The 26,407-nt window shown below is 45.1% G+C and overlaps 1 protein-coding gene across 1 annotated transcript in view; it reads left to right on the top strand.

Moving 5' to 3' along the window:
* The window catches only part of LOC142784777 (neprilysin-1-like), a 33,086-nt gene extending 8,176 nt beyond the window's left edge, over positions 1-24,910 (top strand). The window contains exons 2-6 of the mRNA XM_075883276.1: positions 12,836-13,111; positions 15,064-15,325; positions 18,705-18,892; positions 21,820-22,730; positions 24,475-24,910. Of these exons, the coding sequence (XP_075739391.1) occupies positions 12,836-13,111; positions 15,064-15,325; positions 18,705-18,892; positions 21,820-22,730; positions 24,475-24,910 (2,073 nt within the window). The remainder of the gene's footprint in view (positions 1-12,835; positions 13,112-15,063; positions 15,326-18,704; positions 18,893-21,819; positions 22,731-24,474) is intronic.
* Positions 24,911-26,407: the final 1,497 nt, after the last annotated feature.

Raw genomic sequence — 26,407 nt, 5'->3', positions numbered from 1 at the left:
GCAAATATAGATAGCAGTGCATCCACGACATGAGGAGAATTGAGCTCCTTAAGGGGTATCGCTTCCGGAAATTTTGTGGCTACACAGAGAGCCGTCAGGATGTACCGACATCCTTGCCTTGACTCTGGCAATGGCCCGACTATATCAATTACTAGGCGCCGAAAAGGTTCTGTGACAATTGGCACAAGCTTCATGGGTGGCTTCCACTTGTCCGTGGATTTCCCCGCTCTCTGACAAGTGTCGCATGAGCGCACAAAGTCTTCGATATCCTTCCAACATTTCGGCCAATAAAACTCAAGGGAAACTCTAGCCTTGCTCTTTTTTATGCCGAGATGCCCTGCCCATGCGTTTTCATGCGCCAGTTCCAATAGTTGGCGACGATACTTTTGTGGCACTAAGAGCTGCTCATACTTGCGACCTTGCGCATTTGTGTAGCTCCGATACAAAAGCCCTGCTTTCTCAAAACAAGAAACATTCCTTTTCTTTTTTCCCAAATTTACGCTTTCCATTAGCGCTTTAATCGAGAGGTCCTCACGCTGCTCTCGAATGAGCGTTTCTCGGTCAACCCTCGACAGCTCACTCCAACTTTCCGCTACAGGCGAGAGCGTTGCAGCCCTTTCGCTCTGATTCAGTGGCGCCATGTCGTCTCCCCTTTCTACGGAAACCGCGCCTGTCGCTTCGGCGACGGGCCGCTCGCGCGACTGCTCACATGACTCACGCGGAAAATTTCCTCTCTGAGGTTCCGTCGACCCGCCGACAAGGTCACTTGAGAGTGAACCGCTTTGAACAAGGTCAAGCTCTTGCGAAAGCTTCCGCGCTTGCGATCGCGTGAGGGCCATGTACGCTAAGTTGGGGAAGAACGATTTACCCTGCTCTTTAAGAAGCTGCTCTGAGTTGTTGGAGAAAAGATAAGGAAAACGATCGGGAAGCGCGGCAGACACAGCCGCTTTGGTGCGAAGCTCACCGAACGGGCCTTCAATGAGAACTGTGGCGATTGGTAAGCAAGCACTCTGCTCCTCAGCGACTTGCCTGATCCACGTGCATTCTCCTGTAAAGTCATCCGGAGACACCAATGAAGAATGGACAACATGCATGGTTGCCGCTGAGTCTCTAAGTGCTCGACACGCTTTCCCATTCACACTAATTTCTTGGATATACGGCTCCAACAACCGTATGTTCTTTTCCAATTCTTGGATTGTTGCAAAAAGCAAACTTTTGCTTACAGTTTATCGCGATGTGCCCTTTCTTTTTGCAGTTGTAGCAGATTAGCGGCTTCCGTGATTCAAATGCCCGTGTTGTATCAGTGCGTTGTTTAGGAACCTCACTCGATTTCTCCGCTTCTGTTTGCCCTTCCCCTACACTGTCCTTCGTAAGAGACGGGTCCTTCTTGAAATTACGGTGCGGAGCGGGTCTCCGTTGATCAGGTTTCTTTGAAAAGCCCTCTTTTCTCTCATCCTTTTCAACGCGCACTGCCCTGCTCTGCAACTTTCGACGAGTATAATACTCCTCAGCTAACTCTGCTGCCTTGTTTAGCTGTACTTCACCAAGTTTGTCCTGCAGCCAAAGTTTGACATCCTCCTCGATGCAGCGGAAGAATTGCTCCAATGCAACGCATTCCACCACTATATCGCGGTCGTCATAAACACCTTCGCCCTTGAGCCATTCAATTAAATCGACTTTAAGACGAAACGCGAAGTCAATGTGTGACTCATTCCCCTTTTTAGCATACCGGAACCTTTGCCTGAAAGCCTCGGGTGACAACTTATAACGTCTTAAGAGCACTTCCTTAACCTCGTCATAGCTCTCAAACACTTCCCTCGACAAGCAAGTTATCGCGTCGGACACTTCACCGGGAAGAAGAGCCAACACGTTCCGCGCCCAAAGAGACCGCTCTTAAGCGTTTCGCTCACAGACGTGTTCAAACTTGACGAGATACTTCGCCATGTCCTCGCCTACTACGAACGGTGGCAGTTGGTCCCGAATTCTAAAACCGCTGACCTGAATCGTCGGAGAAGCTATGCTAGGCGCCTGCGAACACTGTAGGATTGCCAATTCTATTCGTTTCAACTCGAGGCGCTCCTGTCTCTCGGCCTCCTCGCGCTCATGACGTTCGCGCCTTTCAGCTTCTTCGCGAGCTTCGCGCCTTTCAGCTTTTTCGCGAGCTTCGCGCCTTTCAGCTTCTTCACGAGTTTCTCACCTTTCAGCCTCCTCACGGCGTGCTTTAATATCCACCCAGGCCTCATCGACTTCCTCAGCCGACACTCCCTCATGCTTCATGATCTCAAGGATCACTTGCTTTCGTTTCGCACGGCCCAAAGTAATGCCGAGTTCCTCACAAATTTCGATGAGTTCCTTCACCTTAAGGTTCTCCATCGTTCACACTAGCCTCTTGCTGTTTGCCCCTGTTAAGAATCTACTTGCCGTACCCGCTATAACCCTACTAGCAAGACGTGCAAGCAATTTTTCACACTCCCGTTTTTACCCCCTCTGCATTAACTTTGGTTTCAAAGCGCTTCGATTTGGCTTGAAACGATCAAAGCTCACTTCAATGCTTCACACAGCCCTTCTCTAAACTACTACAACCTGAGCTAGAGTAGTCTGGTGAACTGAGGGGAAAACATCAGGCACTCACCGCATCGATGTCGCTGACGCCGGCCGATCCCGCAGCTGCCAACCACTGTTGCGAAAGACGGCGACGCCAACACGGTCCCGAAGGCGCCACTGCTTCGAACTCCGCCGGGATGGTCACCAGCCGTTTGGTAGCGTAGGTTTCTCAGCTCGCGACTGCTTCTGCGCAGAGCTGATAGACAAGCGGACGAGACGACGGTGAGTTAAACAAGGTTTATGTACAGCATATATACAGAGGCGTTACAAATTCGGCACTGGGGCCGACAGAGACTCGAAGAGCCGAGCTCTCCTCTTTAACACATAAGTCTGCTCTCAAACGGGTCCGCTCGCGACGCACATGTCAGCTTTCACCTAGGACCGCCGCTCGCGACGCGCCGCAGGGCTTCTTTTATATGCACCGGGTCCAACCCAAACGTCCAACCAGAAGCGCCGCTGGTCGTCAGGGCAGACTCCTCCAATGGGGGTCGCCGCTGGGCCGCGTCCTTCTTTGTCATCGAATCTGGAGAGGCTGCGCTGCAGGTGGCTGCACCGAAGGACGAGTGACGTCGCAAGCATTGCGTCAGACCCGCCAGACAGGAAGACGCCAGTTGTTTACTCGACGGGCTCGCTTGCACGTGCGCTGACTCACTGCACGTGGGCGGCAGAAAGGCGCCGTCGCCTGTTGACGCCGTTGAGTTGTTCGCGTCAGGCGGACTTGTGGGCTGGCCTTGACACAGATTGCCTTTTTCAGAGGCACGGACGTTCGCTGTCGACTCGCAGGCATAACAAGGGCCAGCATCGTCGCGAGCATCAGCGCTTCGTATCAGCTTCTGGTGTTGCTAATGCGCATGTTCCAGTTAGCATCGTTGCTCAACTGCAAAAAGCTAGTTATATAAACATCTGCCACTCTTGAACATACGTCTGTACGTGCAACAGTTGTACATATATTTGCGTCATTTCATGCTGCGTCACTCAATAAAAAAGTACAACAGTCTCCTTCTCTCCGCATGCTTCACCCAAGGTGGATTCCCAAGTACGTGAGATATGTTGTTTTTTTAACACTGCACTCACACAATAAAAAAACGGCGATTGAGAAAGGGAAGTTTATTGTACACTCAACTTGTACGCACAAAAAATAAACATCGAGAACTTGTGAAGACCATGTATACATCTTACAAATGATCCCAAAGATATAATTGATCACTGCGTATCCTAATGTTACAAGTCGAAGGAAAATAAAATAAATAAAGTTAATCACATTTTACAGAGTACGACGTATGCTTGTGTACTAGAGAGGGCGCATGACTAGTACGGAACTGGAAACTTCAGCTGTCCCTCTCTTACTCTGAAGAAACATGTGTGCCATCGTCGAAGGAAAGCCTCTTCGTGGTGTGCTTTCAGCGGCTGGTCTAGGTATTCCACACAATGAGCCGTACATTCTGGAGTGAGGAATAGGCGCCTCTATGAGGCTTGTGCCGTTCTTCCACTAAGCAGCGTCGCCACCACAGTATGCACATGGTCACTGCAAAGATCAGTCTTGCAAACAGCCCACGTTCTGTACTCATGCACACTGTGCGAAAGCCAAAGAGGCGTTGTACCATGTGCCAGGCGCCTTTCGCCACGGAGCACTAAAAGAGCGCATGTTGTGGTTAGAAGAAAGTGGGTAACGACTCAGAGTACTAGGTACTCTACTATGGGAGATCACTAAGCCGTCCCGTGGGCCTCACACTTCATGAGGCCATATCAACACGTGTGGGGGGTTAGAAATAAGTGGGTAATAACTTAGAGTACAAGGTACTCTGCTATGGGAAAGCTTAAAACCATCCCTATTAAAGTCGACCACAACGTTCTAAGCCTTCCGAGACGGCTTTCAGCTCTCCCATAGTAGAGTACAGAGTACTCAAAATCGTTAACCACTTTTTCTAAACACAAGTCGAAGAGTTGAGCAATACAACTGCTTTGTCTGTGTGTTTAGGAAATATTAACGATTTAGAGTACGTGGTACTCTACTATGGGAGAGCGTAAATCTGTCCCGTCCACGGTAACGATCCCCCTTTAAGCTAAATCTGTGTTTAGAAAAAAGTGTTAGAGACTTTGAGTACGAAGTACTGTACTATGGGAGAGCATAAAGCTGTCCCTGGCGGCATAATATGCCTTAAGGAAGCATTGTTTGTCTGCTTAATATTCCGAAGCAGCGTTTTACTGGCACACCCAACAAGTTCAACGTGGTATTTTAGAGTTAGATAGGGCTTAAAATTCGTCCTTGCGTTGCCAGTTTGCTTTAGTGAGCCTCAAATTAAAGGCTAAATATATCGGAGACTAGGTCATTGATACTAGTCTCTGCGAATTATTTCTTTGGAAACGACCACCCTTTAATTTATATTTACCATAGCCTTTAGACTAACAAATCAAAGCCGCTTGATGTCTAAATAGGCATCACTAGACAACAGCATGATTCTGAGATCTTTGGAGGCAAGAGCAGGCTTCACTACTGCTGGCAAAGCATTTACGAGGCTTCGACTCCAGCAATTTTTTAAATGCGAAAAATTTTTTAGTAAACTTCGGCGACACTTAGAGCTTATCTATCTATCTATCTATCTATCTATCTATCTATCTATCTATCTATCTATCTATCTATCTATCTATCTATCTATCTATCTATCTATCTATCTATCTATCTATCTATCTATCTATCTATCTATCTATCTATCTATCTATCTATCTATCTATCTATCTATCTATCTATCTATCTATCTATCTATCTATCTATCTATCTATCTATCTATCTATCTATCTATCTATCTATCTATCTATCTATCTATCTATCTATCTATCTATCTATCTATCTATCTATCTATCTATCTATCTATCTATCTATCTATCTATCTATCTAGCCACCTACGACTTTTAGCTCTTTTGGCCGTTCCGATAATGGTACCAATACCAAACTTGGTATGGCATAACATCACTGTATGAAGAACATATTTGACTAATCATAACATCAAAATCCTGACATGTATGTCATGAATGTCATGATTTACATTTCATGGTCCTGCAGCTCTTGCGCTGGTTTCTTTCACATGGTATGTTGTAAAATAGGTATGGTATGACATGATTACATGGCGAACACAAGCGACAGACCCTAATATAAAAATTATGACATGCGTGTCGTGTAACAACATGATTACATGCCACGCTCATGATGCGCTCGCGGCCGTTTAGCTAGTGCCACATATACCAAATTCGGTATTACGGTACGTGAATGAATGACGAAAATATATGACTGGTGCAAATTTGATTATCATAGGACTCGTGTCATAGAAACATGACTACATGCCAAGCTCATGATGCGCTGGTGGCAGTTTCGCTAGCTTCACTTATACCGAATTTGGTAATGCGGGACGGTAAGATATGACGAGGGTATGATACTGGTGCAAACATGATAAACATGAGATGCTTGTCATGTAACAGCATGACTACAAGCTACGCTGATGATGCGCTCATGACCGTTTCACTAGCTTCACATGTACCAAACTCGGTATTACGTGACGCCGATGGATGACGAGGGTATGTGACTGGTGCAAACATAATTATCATCAGATGCGTGTCATGTGAGAACATGACTACATGCCACAGTCAAGGCGCGAATACATTTCGACATGATGCGGTGTGCGTGTTCGCCGGCGTTCATTTCGACGCGTCACGCCGGCGTTGCCGCGCCAGGCGCCGGTCCTGCCATATACTCGCATGCGCGCACCGCGCTGCATTGCTTTGACGCATGCCTGTTTCAGCGCGTCTGTTGTTCCTCCGTCACGAAAAAAGGGAGACGCAGTGTTGCCTGGGTAACGCATCGGCATAGAGCAATGTTACTGTATGGCATCGGCGCGAAATGCTGGATGTCGCATATCGCGCCGTTTGACATCGGGCCGTGCCAACGGATGCTGGTCGCGCCTGGCATTAGACTATGGAGCGCTCGCGCTTTGCTAACGTAGCGTCGCTGTGCCCAGCGTGCGCGCACGTCAACGCTACATTGGAGTATACTGGGTCCTTCATGATGCACTCGCGGCCGTTTTACTAGCTCCACATACACCAAATGTGGTGTTAGGTGACGTCAATGGTTGTCAAAATATAACACTAGTGCAAACATGATAATCATGCCACGCGTGTCATGCAAGAACATGACAACATACCACGCTCATAGCATGCTTACGGCAACTTCGCTAGCTATACATATACTAAACTTGGTATCACATGACGTGAATAGATGATGAACTTTGTGCTGATTATAAAGTGACATATCAACCTTTCCGATTCTCTTCTCACACACCAGCAATGCCCACTGTTTGTGGTATCTGTCAATTTTTTAAACCTCCTTGATAGTTTCCAAATATGATGATGACGATGTCTCCACTATGGCTCTTGCCCGCTCTGGTTGATTGGCCAAGATTTGCAGATATGACTTTTAAGGCCTTTCAAATTATACGTAATCCTAAAAGAAGGAGGATAAAGCACACGTAAATACAGAAAAAGTGACTCTCAGCTGAAAATACAGAAAAGTGACTCTCGGTAGTTCGCAGCAACTTCATTCTTTTTAGAAAGCACTGTTCCACAAAGGAGCTCTTTGATACGAAGACGCCCGCTTCCACCGAAAGCTTTTTGCTAGAAAACGCGTAAAAAAAAGTCTTTGGCACGGAACGTTTCGCACTTGATAGTGCTCCCGAAATTTGAAACAGGCTATATTCTTTGCACGCTCTACATTGGTATAGTTCGAATATTTCTTTTGAATCAGTACTATCGACGAGCACGTGACTCCCATAAGCTGAGAAGAAGAAGAAGGAGAACGTACAGCGATCAGTCTGTTGTCCTGGTTATCCATAAGGTAGAGTAAAACGACGCCCTTGTGTGAATACTTCAAGCAGGAAGACTTCAGGATAGACTTATCGGTATGCTATATTAAGATCAACTTTGATGCTGTGGACTTTGTATGTGCTGCGCTTTACACTGCGCTTAAGTACTGTGATATGTGCTACACTCCTTAATGCTTCGCGATAGTGACGGCTAATAGTGGACAGGTATGTTTGCAGCACTTAGTACATCTCTGAGAAAATTCAGACACACAGTCTTCAGTAGGTATGAAATACATTGGGACAGGAAACTCTAAATGCAAAATTGACTCGAAAGTATAACCTAGGTATATTTAGGTCGAGCAGATGAAACTGCTAAACTGCGCAGTTCTGTTGTATCCTCCGCGCTGCTAGTGTGCGCTTCGCAACCATGCTTGCCCATGCACCCATTGGCTAAAGTGGAAAAATGGGTTTCGTGTGCGTTTGTGAGATGGTCTGCTGGGTTGTGCACATGGTGGTCGCTGCATTCTCAAGGGCGAACTAAGAAACAGGCCATGGTTACAGGAAAAAAAAATAAAATTAAGACTTCTCTAAATCTAAATATCAGAATGCTCAGGTTTAGATTCACGACAGAGTGACTTTCACAGCTTCTGTGCCATACTTTTTTGAAGATTTCCGTTATATATACTACAGAGGGAATCGATACAGAAATCGCCATACGCGTCATTGGCCTTCGTAGCTTTATGAACGTTCAACATCATTAATGTTCATTAACCGCATTAACGTTCGTTACTGAGCTGAGGAGCTAGTTATCACTTCGCGGTTTCCACTAATTGACCACTATAGATGTTTTCTCTGAAGATTCCCTATGGGCGCCGCCATGAGCCCTTCTGGGCTGTTGTTAACATGTGTGACCACCCAAAAATGCAGGGTGGCCGAAGCTGTGACATCTCTCGTGCAGTAGCACAGGAAGGAGGGAATCCTCCTCTCTGGTAAAAATGTCTATAAGTTGCTGTTCTTTTTCAAAAAAAAGTAATTCTACTTCTTAGAAGCATGGATTTTGTTTTTAATGCACTATTTCAAAGAAAGAAAGAACGGGAAAACAAAAAATGAAGTACGACATTCACACCAGCAAAATTGCAACCTACGGAGTCACAGGCGAATCGTTAGCCCTCCATGCTACGTAAGAAGAACGGCAGGAATAACAGATTTCTTTCCCAAAACGTCTTGCATATAACCATTTTCAGTATCGGCCTTCTCCATGGTAGATATATCACCACTATTTTTAAAGAGGATAGTTGAAGACGATAGCCTTTTCGGGATTCTTTAACGCGAAAACTTTGGTCTGTGTGCTTAGAACGAGTTGTTAACAATTTAGAGTACGAGGTGCTGTACTCTGGGAGAGCATAAAGCCGTCCCGTGGGCCTCAGACCAGCCTGTACAAGGCTGATTTAACTTCAAGTCAAAACTTTGTTATCTCTGTCTGTCTGGCTATTGGTGTCTGTGCAACAATTGAGACACCTGGCGAAAACTTAAATTTTATGCTCAAAACCCACCCATCTAAATCTGGTCGCTGTGTTCACAATTGTAGACATGGTGAACTACGAAGTGAATATTACGCCTACTTGAAGCAAAAATCAATACATATGTATTAGGCAGTGAATATATTTATTTATAAAACGCATAGGTAAGCAATTTTAAATGCCAAAGTGTTTGGCAGGCTGGGCTGAAAATGCGATGCTATCAGCGAGATGGCGGATTTTCTAAAGCTTCACTAAAAAAATTAAGGGCTTTAACTAAAACTCTTAGGTCACTATATATGCTCCCTATGTGAGCAAAGTAGTGAATAAGTTTGCCATATTGCCTGGTTAGCAGCTATTGTTACGCGGCGAAGTCACACTCTGTTTATGCAGGCGAAGCGTGTCACCGATCACCAGGCGACGTGCCTGGCATATCAACCACCGCTGAAGAAAGAAACACGTGCTTTCGAGACATTGCTATGAGAGTTCAAAATCATTTTTAGTCTATACGGCAACGAAAAGCGCGAAGGCACCGAATAACATGCACTGTCGCTGTCACATTGTCAAATGGGGCCTGCTATGAAAGATAAGCAACAACTAACAAACACAAAGTATAGGTCCTCCGAAAGGCATTGTTTATTGCAGTATGTTTTTCGGAAAGTAGTGCCGTATGCACGCAAGTAATTTGCTGTCGAAGCATCAGGAGATGCATCTAAAGCGAGTAAAAGCACCAGTTTAGCTAACGAGCTAGAGAGCGCACGACGATAATTTGATAAATGGCGACCACCTTGGGTGGTGTGGCCTGTGCACCAGCTTCTCTGCAGTGCATGGTTGCTAGCGGCACGAGAAAACAAATGTCCTACTATGAAACCTAAAGGTAGCACAGACAGTCACTCTTACCAAAAGCGCCTTTGTGCTGCCACCTACCAGTGGCTCAGCGTTCTAAAAAAGCTTTTGTCTTTTACCGTTACTACCAGATGGCACCATATCTCACACAGCACCCCCAGATAGAAGACTACCGTCTTTTGACGTACTTTGCGGAAAAACATGAAGATACGCGGCCAGTCTTTTTCTTTCATTCTGGTGGGTCAGAAAAGTGAATTACGTGACCAAGTGAAAAAAAAAAACAGTTGTCGCTATGGTGAATTTCTATCATTATCTCACAATATGTACAGATCAAAAAATGAAACAACTCAAACTTCAAAGGAATTCTTTTTCAGTGGGACAGATGAAACCGGAGGACCAAGAGAACGTGAGACGGCGCAGTGGGGTTCACAATTTACAACACCTTCTGAAGAACAAAAGCCTAGTATCAAAGGTCAGTGCTTTAGATAATCTGCCTGGTTAAGGATGGTTGAAGGGGTTGATGACGATGGTTTCTATGACCACGACGGTACGTTGAAGAACTGGAAGGATCTGGCTGTTTAGTTCCTGGTAAACTTGCCAGTTCTTTCACACACTGGTACTAATTTACGAAGACCAGGGCAACCACTAAACGGACCACGCCGTAAAATAACCAGGCTGAATACACGAAGGCGTCACCCGCCAATTCACCGACACCCAATTCTCGATGTAATAATAAATCAGAGTCGGTGCCAAGCATGGCATCTGTCCACTCCTCGTGATCTCCTTTTCGAGCACCAAGCTCTCCACCCTTCATTTCTTTCTTTTAAATATATCCCGTTTCACCCAAGGTCGACTTGTGGGATGAACCGCTTTTTGATGCTCCGCCAAGGAAGCAAACAACTTACTTTTTCTCAGAGACGTGTCTCCGCCTCTGCGTTCTCACACTTTGCTGCCCTTATCCTGCAGCAAATCGGCTACAGAAGCAAAGAGCCACTTATTCAAGGTACAGCCTAAATGTATTGTCACGTACGGAATCAACAGACCTCGCTAGACAGTCAATGAGCTTTCTCGAGTTGGTACACATAAGGTGCGGCCGCCTGTTCAAAATTAATGTGACAGCACACAGCCAGGATGGGGATTGTGACGGGGATAACTTTTTTCTCAGTATGGCTCTCTGTGAGAACGCTTACGCCACGTGGGCGATTCACCAGCGAAAAGAGCGATGAACAAAAGCTCCCGCAGTTCGGCGACAAAGGTGCATGCTAGGGATGATGGCTTAATGACCCGTCCTCAGCAGTAGCTTTTCATAATCTTCCCTTTTCGTCAGGCGCCTTCTACTGACCAGCCATCGCTTGCTTGCCCCGAACATAACTTGCGCTGTCGCGAAACATTCAGATATTTAGCGCGAAATTTGAAAAGGTTGAGAAGGGTTGATATCTGGTCCAGTTGATTCATGATACTTGAATGAAGTGGTGTTGGCATTTGCCTCTTTCTCGTGTCCTGTGAAAAGGCGAGACTTTCTCGCACTTTCAAAAAATGGTAGGTCACAACGAATAAAGCAGAAGAAATAGAAATATCTTACTGGTGCGAGGTGCGTCTGTCTCACATAGCTGTTCGTAGGAAATAACAATGGAACTTCTATATTTCACGTTGGAAATACGGGCGCTATTGTGGAACTACATTCACTGGGGATAGGATGCACGTGATTTGACCTCGTAGCCTTCGCTTCGATGCCGAGATAACTTGATATGAGGCCACATTCGCTTTCCCCTGCGCTCTCTCTTTTCTTTTTCTCCAGAATCTGGTCTTAGGGGATTCGAAACGCCACGGCCGCTCCGCTAGATCCGCGTGCACTCCGCCCATTCTTCTCGCGGCAACGCTAACGTCAACGCCACGATGAAAAATATTGGCAGCATATCCATGGAGTGAATGATGGAGAGTGGGGCGAAGCATTCGTCCGTCCATTCGTTCTTGCTTCCATCCGTCCATGCGTTCGTCTGTGTGACCGTGCGCGCGTACGTCCGCCCGTCCATGCGTGCGTCTGTTCGTGCGTCCGTCCCTGCGTTCGTCCATGCATCCGCCCCTGTGTCCATTCATGCGTCCATCCATGCATCTGTCTGTGTGTCCGTTCGTCCATCTATTGAACACTCCAAGTACCACCATCTCGCATCTTTTCATCCTATATTCCCCATATAGAAGCACCGCCATCCAGCGGACATTCCAAGGACTAAACGAGAGGTGGCACACGCACACTTTCTTACGGCTTGCGCTTCGGGTCTACTTCCCACCTTTAACCACCTCCAGCTCATAGTATATACTAGTTCACTGTATTCATGGCACTGCGGTCCAACGCTCGCTAAACTTTTCAAAAACCAAGGAGGTTACGCCCAGCGAATATAACGTAGCAACCTTTTCCTGTCAGATAGTGCTCGATGTACATGCTAATGGCTGCTAATAAGGAATGAGAGACAGGAGAATTCGGCTGTTGCTTTTTCACGGCTTGCGCTTCGTATCTACTTCCCACCTTTAACCACCTCAAGTTCATTCATGGTATATACTAGTTCTTTGTATTCATGGCACCGCGGCTCAACGCTCGCTAAACCTTTCTAAAACTAAGGAGGTTACACCCAGCGAGTATGACGTAGCAACCCTTTTTTGTCAGACAGTGCTCAATGTAGATGGCAATGGCTGCTAATAGGGATTGCAGCGTGTGCGTTAGCCAAAAGCCAAATGCTCCTGTCTCTCATTCCCCCTTGGTAGCCATTGGCATGTACGTTGAGCAATATTTTTTATTGTTCAACAACGCACAGAAGAAATCTCCCACTGGCACCACCTTGGAGGTCAAAATGTTATACTGGTTACATACCGCAACAGTTACGAGAGATGAACGGGTGCCGTTATAAGAAGCTTCGCCTCTAAAAAACATTGTTATCACTTACACTTCTCGCTTGAGTGGTCGATCTGCCTAACTTTTCGAAGTTGTCTTGAGGAGGCTGTTTTCACCTGTTCTCTATTTAGGTCATTCCCGTGCGGCGCCGTTCGTCTTCGCCATCGGTTCTCGAGCTAGAAAAAGAGGAGGCCTCGAGGGCGGCGCTGTCTAGCGCTATCTTCCTCTGTATTCTCGTGGTGGTGGCCATGACTGTCTTCATCACTCGACAACTGGCGTCGCGACATGCTAGTGAGGAACATGTCTGCACGACCGAAGACTGCATCCTGTTCGGGAGTTCTCTGCTCGCGAGGCTCAACCTCTCGGTAGACCCGTGTTCCCACTTCTACCATTACGTCTGCGGAAACGTAGGTGCACGAAACCTCGTGTCATTCTTGAAGCAATACATCATTGGCAAGCAAGACCGTGTTAACTACAGTTATTGCAAGGTGCGAATCGCCACGTAACATCTAAACAAAATTCGTTCGAAGTTCGGCGACAGCAGTCAGTCTCGGCTTTAGAGCCAAAGATGCTTGGATTTCTTCAGATGCATGTTTACAAAACTGTTCGATGAATATATGCTAGAAGTATCTACCGCTAGAGGTACTACGCGTGCCGTAATAAATCTTCTCGCAGCTATCAAGAAACTTTTGCGCTAATTACAAAGCATTAGCTACGTGTTTTCTACGCAAGTGCAGCTTTGGGTATGTATTGTTCGCGAAGTCCTATTGTTCATTATGGTTATGCGTTCTCTATTGTTAAGCATTCGTCCAGAAGTTACCGAGCTGGTATCATAGTGGGAGCCAATATAACACCTAATCGTTAGCAATTTGCTCGGAACACCTAGAAACAACCTTGAAGTAGCCTAGTAGCAAGGTTAGAAGACTTCAGAATCATCCAGCTTTGCTGGTTCAGACTTTGCACGACTTAACGCCAGTTTCGCTATGCTTGTGTCAACACTTGTAACGTATTTTCAAAGTAATTTAACCAGTTTAGGCACTTTCTATCAACTCGAACAACTTAGCTTTCGCCACGTGTGATTCACATGTGGAAAACGCATTCTATGGCAACGAGTTTTATGTAGCGATTTCGTTTGTGTAGTCTTACGCTATGTCAGTGGCCATGGCAATGTGAAGGCCATGCCAAGTTAGGACTCCCGAAAAAAAAAGTTCTAACACGGAAGCAAGGCGCCCTTGTATTGCTGTCAATCATTTTATGGTTCGCATTAATCCATATAATATTACTATCTCCCATTGGTATATCGTATAAAGTAACAGCACAGCTTCTCTTGTAAACCATAGGCACAGCGTGGGTTGGAGCCCACTTCCATTCACAAGAAAAGGGGGAGGGGAAGTCTGCAGGCTCGTACAACAGAGAATAGAGGAAAATGATACATTATAAAAAGATTAACGTTTTTTCATTGTTAGAGTTTTTGCTATTTATTGAACGTTCCCTTACTCCACCCTCCACCGCAGCACACACACAGACAGATGCTTCATATCTGAGCTACTAAGCTTCTGTAATTTTGGCGAATGTCTCCTGAAGCACCAAAGTTAAAGTACTGACATTGTTATACTCATTACCCGCAATGGTACTACAGCGGCCAAGGTTATATGACTACTAAGCTAACCAGCGCAGGTTCAATCGCCGGTCATGGTGGCCACGATTAGATGAGAGAACAATGCCAAAACATCTGTGCCCTTAGATATATGTGCACGTTAAAATGGTCTAGCTCAGGGGTCAGTGACATGCGGCCCTCGTGCACTATTATTCTGACCGTGGCACGGCGTCAAACCCTCTGCCGCTTTTCCTTGCCAAGTCCTATCTGAAGGCTGACATGGCAGTTTTGACGTAAAATGGGATTCACAAAGTGGTTCTAAGAGAGAAAGGAAGAGAAAAGTGAGCCCCGTAACTGTCTGCTTCGGCGAGCGACACCTCAACAGTAGCTCACTGTAGGGATGAGGGTGAGGAGGGATTAAAAAATAGGAATAAATGTGCAGAGAGAGAGAAAGAGTCATGAGGTGGTAAGCCAGAGAGCGACGACATATCGAGGGATAGGAGTTCTAGTAACCTATATGCTTTACTATATCTTTCTGGCATGCGTCAAATTTTCACCCAAACTTTCATTCATGTTTACTTACTTTTGCGACATGGATATTAATAAAGTTCACCATTTTGTGCCCTAAATATAATAAAAGACCCAACTAAACGATGATGTCACTTTAACAATTCATGAAAAAAGGCTTACCGTGTTTTTTTCTAGCATTTATCTGCTAAACATGGCACTAATTTTCTGTATTTCTGCACTAATCACACCAAGGCGGCTTTCGACGTTGACGAAGAAAAGGTGCTAAGAATGTACAGTATAAAGGTGGAGGACTTTATGCACGAAATAGAAGAAGTTCCTCGGACGAACACAGGCATCTCGCACGATTACGAACTGAAGGCTTCGCGGGCGCTGTACATGTGCCTGAATAGACCACAGACTACGGATCCGGCACCATTCGTCCAGTTTATGCGTGAACATGGAATGATGTGGCCTATGGAACCAAAGCTACCCAAACGTGCAAGCAAAGAGTCAGGTGAGTTGTCACCAAAAATTTACATTGCGTCAATAAGCAAGCGTATGGATGATGCATAAACGCTAATACGTTTAAGATGTTTTTCAAGAAGACATGAGGTGCTTAGACACATAGCACTGCTGATTCCCGTTAATCCGTTAACTTTGCTAGCTACTTTCTCTGCTGCTCAGTGATTGTGGCAATATTGATTAAGTGTTTGTAGATCGCCAGACGCACATAACTTATAATATATTGAACACTTGTATATTTATTATTAACAGTTCTTTTTTGAAGCAAAATGCTGCGCCAAATTCCCAATAATGTTCGCGGGAATAAAAATAGACAGGCTCACACAACTATGTTTTCCTTTTTGTGCTTTAGTACATTACTTACAGGTACCAAGTAGAGTAAATAGATACCGCATATTGAAAAGTGAGTAATTGTTACGGGACCTAGCAAAAATTGTTGTAGTTATTCAGTATTTGAAAAGTTATTGACCACTACAATTGTCATATGCTTTTAACGTCAAGTATTAATTTGCATATGATGTGGTTGAGCATTTTAGAAGTGTACTCAAAAGAGCAAACAGAAGCAATTCACTTTGCGGCATGCGGCTGAATGCTTTGTGTTCTTTTGCTCCCGGTGTTTGCGCCTGCCGGCTTCCAAAGATGCCCATTGGCACGTGAGTTTACAGAGCTACCAGAAGATGGGTTACAGTACTGGGTTGTAGGAAACCCATTGTCTGGGACATTTCATTCGCAAGAAAGGTCTTTTATATTCAGTGTTCATAAATGACACATAAACTGTTATGCACAAGACTTTATCGTGACTGTTTTGGTAAAAAAAATAATGGAAACTCGAAAAAAACATTTTTTGAACGCAATTTTTCTTCCCTGGAGCAGTGATGAGAGCTTGTACAATGCAGCTGCAATGTTGTGCAATATCCATAGGTTTGCCACTAAAAAAATGCATACATCGAGCTATCTCATGGCTCTATTGAATACGCACGCAGACAAGCACATAAGAAATAAAAAAAAATATAAAAAATAAGAGAAGATTGGTGTCAGCCATGTTCGCCGTGGCAGTTGCATTTGCTGGGCATATTTTGTATTAGTAGTATTTTAAGAGTCCCAAGGAAGATATACTATTATTAACGAGAATATTCACAAAGAACCCGGACTGTTCAAGGTGCAATGAACGCAAAACTGACGACGGGGGCTAAGCGATCGTGCATGGATTTTACGAGTACGAGTTTTACGAATACAGCTCGTAGTAGGAGTTTAAAGACAAAATAATCAGTATGGAGATCACATAGTGGGAGAAGTTCATTTTATCACTAGAAGTAATCTAGACCATGAAAGCGTACAAGTATTAATTTCTTAGTTCCCGGGTTACAAATGCTTACGAATGTGTTTTGCCGTGACGGGTGCATTTAACGGCATGTTTAATTTTGAACATTTTTCAGGTTGTAAATTTTACGTGCATACGGCGGCTTTCGTGCAATAAAAGGAGAAGTTATGGAATAGCATAAACTATTCTGCTTCATCTGCTTTGCAAGATTGTATCGTTGATTGCTTGAAACACTAAAACGATGCTTCCCGTTAATTTTTAACATCTACGAAACTTCACCCAAGCAAAGCTTCCCTTATGAAGGTGAAGCAAGCTTCACCTTATGCAAAGCTTCCTAGGAAGGAGGCCTTTTAGGTAATAAGCTGAACTGAAATGAACCTGTAATTTATACAGTAAAGAATAATAAGTGGCCTTGTGTATCCACTCATTGTTTGTTCATATACCTAGGTGAGCAGAGACGGAAGGTACTCGCAGGACACATGGTGCAGATAGATAGATAGATATGTGGGGTTTAACGTCCCCAAACCACCATATGATTATGAGAGACGCCGTAGTGGAGGGCTCCGGAAATTTCGACCACCTGGGGTTCTTTAACGTGCACCCAAATCTGAGCACACGGGTCCACAACATTTCCGCTCCATCAGAAATGCAGCCGCCGCAGCGGGATTCGAACCCGCGGCCTGCAGGTCAGCAGCCGAATACCTTACCCACTAGACCGCCACGGCGGGGCCACATGGTGCACCTCTGCATGTGGACCTCTGAAGAAAATCAACAGTACGTGTCAGAGGTTTCAACAGTTTTGAACACTAGCCTGTGCTAGAGCATGCCATACAGAGCATCTGCATTCGTGAGTAGGCAAGTATCCACTCTTTTTATTGATGTGCAATGCACCTCAAGTTGCAGTGGCTTCCACTCGCTAAGTGTGGAAGCAAGCCGGACGGCTAACGCGAACTTAGAGTGACATGTGGTGTTTTGGAAGGCTCGTAGTGGAAACAGTGAAATGAAGTTCAGTAAGGTGAGAGCTGGACTAGTTGGTGACTGATCAATATACCGTACAGTGCAGTAGCACACTTAAACGAAACAATGAAGACTAAGACAGGACACTTGCTACTCTTAAACTGAATTTACGACTTTAGAATGGCTTGCGAAATCGGCTCATTAGAAGGTTAGGATGGGTTATAGGCGGACTTGACACATATTATATCAGCCAATAAAGCTCACGTCCATGGTCACGCCGAGTCAGGCCAGCGCACGAGAACTAGATCGGGCTGGTGTCGTGAAGTTGCAAAAGCTTACGCACAGCGCAGTTATAGACGAAGACCTGGATAGAAGTATTCAGTGCATGAAAAACTGACTTAAATCAGGTGCTTTGAAAGTGTAGAGGAACTACGTGTGAACGTTTTCAGAAAAAACACCTCAGCGAGAAAGTTCAGTGAGCATATGGGTGCAGACGAGCTAACAAAGGAGCCGCCCAGATATTTGTTGCGTGTACCTGTTATGACGAGCAAAGCCACAGGCCTCTGGAGTGTCTCTTTAGGTATCTATGCAGCATGAGAGATTGTTTGAGGTACTGGAAGAGTTAAGTTCATTGGACAGTGGGTGATAAGCTGTAGTGATGAAAGGTGTCAATACGGGGTGTGTCAGCAGCTCACCGAAGCGTACGAAATCTAACTGCTGACTCCACGTGGTGACTTTTATTGACAGGTAGCCAAACCGCACAATGCACGCGGGAGCTTAGGCTCTTGCGACAGTGGGTGCCATGACGCCACAGATATATGCGTAGCTTCTGCTCAATGCACCCGATTGTGACACGCAGGCCTAGACTTCGAGATGCACAAACGAAATTTTGGTGGTATCGTCATGGAATTGTGATTTGACAGATCAAAACCTTATCCAATGCACCGAGTTGGTGTAAGCTTTCGTGTGTTGAGACGACAAACCCCGTCGTGAAATTTTACGTTCAGCTCAGGACAAACAAAGCTTCGTTATCACAGGTATCGGCTTTGAGAATCGAGAAAAAGAACACACCGGTGCGCATTCGCTTGCGCAGGTAACCCGATCTTTCCCATGCTGGTGGACTTGTCCCTGAACTGGCGAGTATCTCTCTGGTTCGACGTGAACGTTATGAACTTGGACCGTGAAGAAAGCTTCATTGTCACCCTGGACGACCCAGGACCTGTGCCTGTGTTCCGCATGGCGCAGCTTTCGTCCCTTGGAGATGACGCATACGACGGAGTTGTACAGCAGGTCGTTTTATAGAAACGTAGTTCCTTTGCATATGAGTTCGCTGAATATGTAGAGTAAATACATGTGCTCATAATGAAATTAAACAGGAAGTTTTTAAGCACAGTTCATTACGTGAGCGTGAAGTACCGCAACAGACTTGAACGACGACGGTCGCATGCTCTTATGGCTTAGGTCAATGTTTCACCTCTCGAGTGCTTCTCATGGTCTTCTGAAACGTGCGCTGTCCTGCAGGTATCGGCTTTTCGACACGTTGATTCAGTTGACAGGACTGTTGGCGATTGAGCGTATTGCTTAGCTTAATATTTGCGAATGCTGCTTTTAATTTGATGCCTTTCTTCCTCGGAAAACTTTGCTTTATGAGAGAAGGTCAACAAATGAACAGTGCAGAAGAAACAAAACGGCGCCTTTCGTGTCGAACCCTTCTTCATACGTTTATTCAATTTTCGCCTGATATTTTATAATGCTTTTAAATTTAAAGGTAATACTAGAGTAGAGACACATCTTTGGGGATCAATTCCAGCTAGATGCGCCCAATCCAGCCGCTCACCACCCTCTCCTTTAGCCCCTTTCCTGCTCTCGCCCATCGTCTAGCCTTCCCGTGTGCTTTGCTGTCATGGGGGAGGCAACCCCCTCATGCAGTGCCTGACGAAGGAAATTGTACGAATTCCTCATTCAGGTGCGTACAGAGCCGTGGGGTGGTGTCTTGCATTCCTCTTGTCTATGTTGGCTGTCGTGCTGCCTCTGTAAAAGATACGGTTTTGAGATAGTGTGTCGCCATTCGTGACACTATGCGAGCAACCAATGGGGATGCATCACTGCAATGATACTACATGAGCTGCGCCGTGATGCGGTGGCGGCGTTGCTTTTAGCGACAAAAAAGGAGCACAAAGGAACGAATCTGACAGACGTACGCTATTGTGGTGAGAAACACGTCTGTCGCATCTGCAGAGTGAAGCGCTCGGAAGCACGTGTGACGCAAGAAGTGGGACCTAGGGAGCCTACGTGAGACAGGTGGTCATGTAGGCTCCCTAGCGCGACCCCTCATGCAGCTTCGAAATACGACCATTCCATGTACGAAGGCAGACTGACGGCTCCGTTGATAAGTGCGCGTTTGCACTGTCACTGAAAGAAATATAGGAGGCGTTGTCCGAGAGCAGGTGGTCCACAGCATCGGAGTTCCTAAAGAGTAATCATAAAAGTACCATACATGAATTTTAAGTGCATAGGGCACGTTTTGCCAAGATGCTGATGCGTGAATGTTATTTTTAATATAATTTGCAAGCTTACAGACAATCAGCAAAGTTACGTTGCTTCTTGCGCGGTGAATAAAATAGGCGAAATAGGTAAGACATTACTTATTTATGCTTGAAGGACGCAATAAAGAGCAAAGTAGTCATGAAGACAAGAAAATCAAACAGGTTCTACAGTTGAACATTCGTTATGAGCCTGATAGGTTAATATGAAAAAGCAGCCTGGAACACAGTGTGAATGGGTTGAGCTATAAAATGTGGTGGTGGGACCATCAAGCGAGCCAGGTACGGTATAATCGCGAGTGTAGTTTACCACCTTTGTTTATTTTTATGCAAGCAATAAAGTGAACGTCTTGGGTTCGTTTAATCAGGCTGTTTTAGCGGATCAAATAAACCTCTTGACAATCATGTTTTTTTCATTAGATTCATTGGTAACAAATATACAAGCCAGAATCGGAAAATAGAGAGACTGTATTGGAACTTTAGTGTGTGTTGCGCATACAACACCCACCCCAGAAATGGGCAGCTTAATGAGACTCTCAAAATACTGCTATTTCTTGATGATATTTTAGAGCTTTACTGCATCCACCTGTACCTCTTGTGATTGAATCATTTGTGACTATAAAATTTATTTCTATAACGGTAAAAACAAAGTATTAACACATAATCGTATCTATAGCATCGGAGTATTATAACAGTTTGAGCAAATTTATCAATTAAGCTCAAGTGATAGTCAAGCCAGCCTCAATAATAATTCAGCTTTTAGATTTTTGATTTCTCGGAAGGCGGAAAATGTTGGTGACATAAAAGTATCTTTGTAGCAGAGATTCAGGGGAAAATGAAGGCCTGAGCAGGTGAAAAATTCTGGAACAGAGGTGTGCCACTGCAGCCAACGGCTGGCAAAGTGGCCCTGCCCTCATGAGCGCCATCATGTAAGCAAGGCCCGTTACCGAAACGCTGGCTCGAGAGACACACCTCGTTTTAATGTTTTTCACCGAATATGTTACTGTTGTGTATCAAAAAACTAAGATTATTAGAAGAGTACTTCGGGCAGTTGTTTTGCTCAAAAGTGGCAAAAATTTCCGGAATTCGAGTTTACAAGTTTGGAAACGCATTGCATTGTTTACATGAGGCGACGCCAGTATACATTTGGCATAACACGATGCCAGGTACAAGAGTCAAAGACTGATTGCAGCCAAAAATTCGTTTGGCGGAATTCTGAGTCGCCTTCGTGGGCTTAAAGTGTACGCTGGCAATCGCAGGACGTACAATTGACCCAAGAAGCTGTAATAATGACAAACGTCTTTTTAAATCTAAAACACGCAAGAGTCCTGTACGTCGAATATATATGGCAATGAAACTGCGCTGCTTAACAATCTTTAGTAACTCCACACAGCCTGCTTAAAAACGCTAACTTCTCGAAGAGCCAAAGACGAAGAAAAAAAAAAGGAAGCTCAATTTTAAGGCTCCTGCATTTGTTCTGCACATACGTTTCTGCCCGTGCTATATAGGGTATGTTCAGGTTGTCGATTAGGTATATCTTTGAAGCCATGCTTTCGTAAACACTTTCAATATAATACAACAGTCTCTTGAAACGTGTTATTTTGTAGCGTCAATACACCCCTTACTGACCATTTAATCAGAAATATTTTGTGCTTACGCCACCAGATGGCGTCTTTCCTTTCTGGAGGCACCGTGACGCTCAGCAAAACAGAACTGACCGACCTGCGTCTCGATGAAGGAATTGTGCGGAACACTTTGTCCTTTCGCCGGGATCCGGAGGGTGAAGAAGCAGATGAAGTAGACGTAATTATGCCCATCGCAGAAGTCCATGTCCTGTCTCGGAGTGTGGGTTCTGACCAGTGGCTGGCCGCATTACGGAACTCACTTCAAGACGCTTTCGGCATGACCCTTTGGAATGAAACTAAAATACTCGCCTTTAACAAGGCGACAATCAACGACGCTTTCACCATGCTCGAAGATCTACCGTATGAAGTAGCTCTAAATGTGACGGGGTGGATGTTCGCTTACATCTACGGGTGGACGATGGGTGCCAGATTCGACACGTTCTATTCTGGGCATGGAAACCCTGAAACATTGAGCTCCAGGACTCTGTGCTTCTTAGCTGTTCACGAAATGCACGGTCTCGCTATTGTCGCTGTTTACATGTCAAAACTGTTCAACGCATCGCAACGGGCTGACGTGAAAGCCATACTGGATTCTATTACTAACGCCCTGCGCGTTGTCATTACAAATACTAATAGTATCACTCCGTTGACAAGGCTTAGGGCGGAAGCCAAGATAGCCGACGAACTAGGCATTTCTCTTTGGCCTCCCGAACCATTCTTCAGCAGGCAGATGCTCAACGAGATCACCACAGCGTTTCCCGCAGAAGGCACGTCACTGTTCTCTCTACGGCTTCAAACGATGAAAGTGCTGCAGGAGTCGAGGACCAGCCGCTATTACTCCAGCCTTTTCACGAGGCGCGTCCGCTGGTTTACTCGTAGCGTCCGCTACCTGTACAGCCAAAATTACCTTGAAGTCGGTGTGTGGGCCCTCCTTGCACCTTCCTATAGAAGGTGAGTGGGATTACCAACAGTACAACAGTTGGCTTTCGAAGATGTTAAAGAGACACTAAAGGCAAATAAAAATTATGTAAGAGTGAAAGCTCACTGTCAGACAACGTTTAAAACGGCAACATTTTCAACTGCAGTGCCCTACTTACCGAGAAATTAGGCTAAACGTGCCACACGACTGGCCCCATGAGTGGGATAGTTTGAAAATAATCCCGAGGACGTCAGATCATCCGACTACTATCATTCACTAGTAATCAAACTAGCTGCAATAAAAAGAATCTTCTGTGCATAAAAAAGACATAGTAAAATGCTGCTTGTCCATTTCTGTTTGCTTTATCGAAAATAGAACCGCCTGGCGTTACTATGGGGATTCACGCGAGCGGTTAAAAGTTTTGTTTTTGCCTGGTTATGCTAGATAGGCGGTGCCATCTAGCAGTGTTCAATTGAACGAAGCAAAACACGCCGTGCGCTGGCCATCACAGAGGCCATGGTAGAAAATTGTTCAATTGCCGTGGTTGCTGCTGTGGCTCCCGCTACTGTTGCTCTGGAGTTGGCTGCCAAGCGATCTGCACTGAACGCCTTAACCATGCATGCCTTACGGCTGAACAGTACAATGATCGATTCACTTCTAAACCAGTGAGCATTAAGAGAGAGCCTCGGCCAGTTGCCATCTCGAGGATGAGTTGAGGCTGGTCGCGAAGAAGCAGAATGCGACCCGAGCTCAACACATCCGGCAATATGAACGCCCCTGCTGTTCGCGCTACTATCCCTGTCTCTCTTTCATGCTCCAGAGCCAAAGAAATACACAACAATGTGGCACAGCGGTGCAATGTAAAAGCAGCTCATGCTTATACTTTGAGGTATGCAAGAACGAAGGCATTCTTAGAATAGGTGGTCCAAACTTCTGCATGCAGATTCTTTTAACACTCGGAATGCGCCATACTCTAGTTGTATCTTCAACGAAAACCAGCAGACGATGAAGCCAACGAAGGATTGGGGAACGTTTACTGTACTGTTCTAAGTGTATCGTAAATATTCTGGATGTAGACGTGAAGTAAGTGAAGTGGGCGAAAAGACAACTTGCCGTCAGTGACCTCCGGATCCGAAGGTCACACATAAGGAAAGAAAGTAGGCTAGAGCTAGAGGGAAGTGCACTAGGTGATTACTGATGACATGGATGATATCTGCGTTGGCGTAGCTTGGCCCCTCTGATGTCACGAAGCTAAGTACAAAAACTTGGGATAGATATCTGGCTACCGCAACAGCATTAAGATGGAGACGAAATGCTGAAACACTTCAGTGATGATATTCAACTGAACTGTAAATATATACGGTAGAGAAAGCATACTGAAATCGCCCCATAACGCCTACTTATCTGTACATAAAAAAGCGTACCATTATGGTATATTTTTATAAAATTAGAGGTGGGATTGCACTTTGGTGTTGATGAAAGCCTGAAACGATCACGTTGTAATATTAAATTAAAGGTCTTTACTAGACTGCCAATGAGTGGTTTTAACCACTCAAGAAAACGTAGCAGCCAGGAAGGCACACATACACTGCGTTGAGTATGACCTAAGAGCAGTAAATGCACTTCACTGGATTGCCTGTCTTTGTGTGCTGTGAAATTCTTTCACAACTGTGAAACAACTTGCCCAAACATTTGCTTTACCTTGAATTCCACTCCCTTTCTGCCGCTGGCTGTACAGCACTGATGACGTGTTCACCTTGCGGGTTTTGAATGCAGGAATGGCTCCAGTCTCATGATGTTCAGCGGCCTGGGTTTCGAAATCGCCCGTAGCCTGGTTTGTGCACTCGACAGTCACGGAAGAATGCTCGACGGCAAGGGGCAGCCAGATTCTCGATGGGCTCAGAAGCTGAAGTGCTCGCTCTATGATGCGAAGACCAGACGCGAGAAGCGAGCACTCGCAGAGGTCTTCGCCTTGAACGTGACTCTACGGGCTTTTGAGGACAGCAATTCCGCTACGCAAAGCTATTCCAAGCTCCGATTCCTGGAGTCAATGAGTGAAGACCAAACGTTCTTTGTGAGTTTGTGTAGCCATTTCTGCGGAGACAAAGAACGTACAGAACTCTGCGACCTGGTCGCAAAGACGGCGCGTTTTCGCAAGGCATTCCGCTGTGAAGACCGCACGGTGAGCGGGAGCCCGTGTGAGTTCCTCTGAGTTATTGCGAATATCTACGATCTAGACATTGTGGTTTTTTTGAGTAGATTATATGAGCAGAAATAATTTTAATAAAGCTTGTTTTAATGCGTAGGAAAGGCGGACTTTTGAAGGCTATTGCATTGAAAGGGTAATAAAGGCATAACGAACTCACGTGCATAGTACAAGCACCAGTATGAAGCCGCTTGTTGTAGGCTGAACGAGACGTCACTATGCAGCATCCTTAACGCCTTATACAACGAGCAATAACGTTTTTAAATATACTGTTTTTTTCTGTGCCACTACTTGCTGAAAACTCAGCCGTGGCTGATTCATGCGCTATTGATGCAATAACTTCTTGATTACGTCGTTGCTTTTGGTGCACCTTTTGGATAATATAACAAACTGGCCATCTTTTATTTGCACTTTTAATAGTGTCGTCTGTTCACATTATTTTTTTATATGTTAGGTTTCGGACTGTTCATGTACGCACCATTTTTTTCATCTTGTTAACAAATTGTGTTCTTGCTCAAACAAAACATGTTCATTTCTCTTTCCCCTCTTTTTACATATGTTAATATTGTGTTCCTATTCTCCTCTTAGTTCGGCCCTTACTGGGTATGCAGTGAGTTGTTAATAAACAAAGTTACATAAATATGAACCTAAGGGTATCTTTCGTTGGTTGCAATTTTCCTTGTTTGCCTTGACGTTGCTTTGGCAAGCTGGAAGAGATCTCACTACAACATTTTGTATTGCCTTCTGGTATAATACGGGTCCTAGATGTGTAGCGCAGAATATATTGTGTGCTGACGCCATTATTGACAACGTTTCGGGAACACGAACGCAGTGCAAAGCAGCGTAGACGCTAGGATGTGTTAGTAGTTTTTAGCGATAACCTGCTAGCACCGAATCATCATAGACTGAGCAAGGACGGCACGTGTCTGTTCTTCAATAACTAGTAGTGTCTCTCACTTATCACAACAAGGTATACCTATAGTTCAAAATTTTTAGGTTTCGTAGGATAATATTACGTCACGGCGCGTACCAGACGAATGGAGTGCTTGTGCTGCCAACCAGAAACGTTATTCCAACTCTGGAGTAACTCTGAAGCTTCCTGGCTAATGCTCCCTCGTCACCGCATTGCTTAGAACAAAAAAGAAAACAGAGATGGAAGCACTGTGGTATGCGTGAGTGTGTGTGGTCAGGGCGACGGATCTAGCCATTGTAAATTTTGGGAGATGGGGACGATTGCTTAATTGGTATTTAAATGTCATGTAAATTGCTCACACAGCCTGTCACTCTTTTCCTAATGTGCACTCATCACTCAATGCATCTTTCAGTTTACAGCACATTAAGAACAATTTTGCCTTTTCATATATGTCATAGCGCACGGGGCACGCTTATCATGCTATTCATGTCTCGACGAATGGCAAATGCATGCTATACTGATGTCACAACTCAGAAAACATGCTGATCATGCATGAACGGTGTACCTATAGTATAAAAAGGGTCGATCAA

This window comes from Rhipicephalus microplus, unplaced genomic scaffold (assembly GCF_043290135.1).
Source record: "Rhipicephalus microplus isolate Deutch F79 unplaced genomic scaffold, USDA_Rmic scaffold_15, whole genome shotgun sequence".
Taxonomy (NCBI): Eukaryota; Metazoa; Arthropoda; class Arachnida; order Ixodida; family Ixodidae; genus Rhipicephalus; species Rhipicephalus microplus.
The sequence above is the reverse complement of the archived record's forward strand: the minus strand, read 5'-3'. Positions and strand labels throughout refer to the sequence as shown.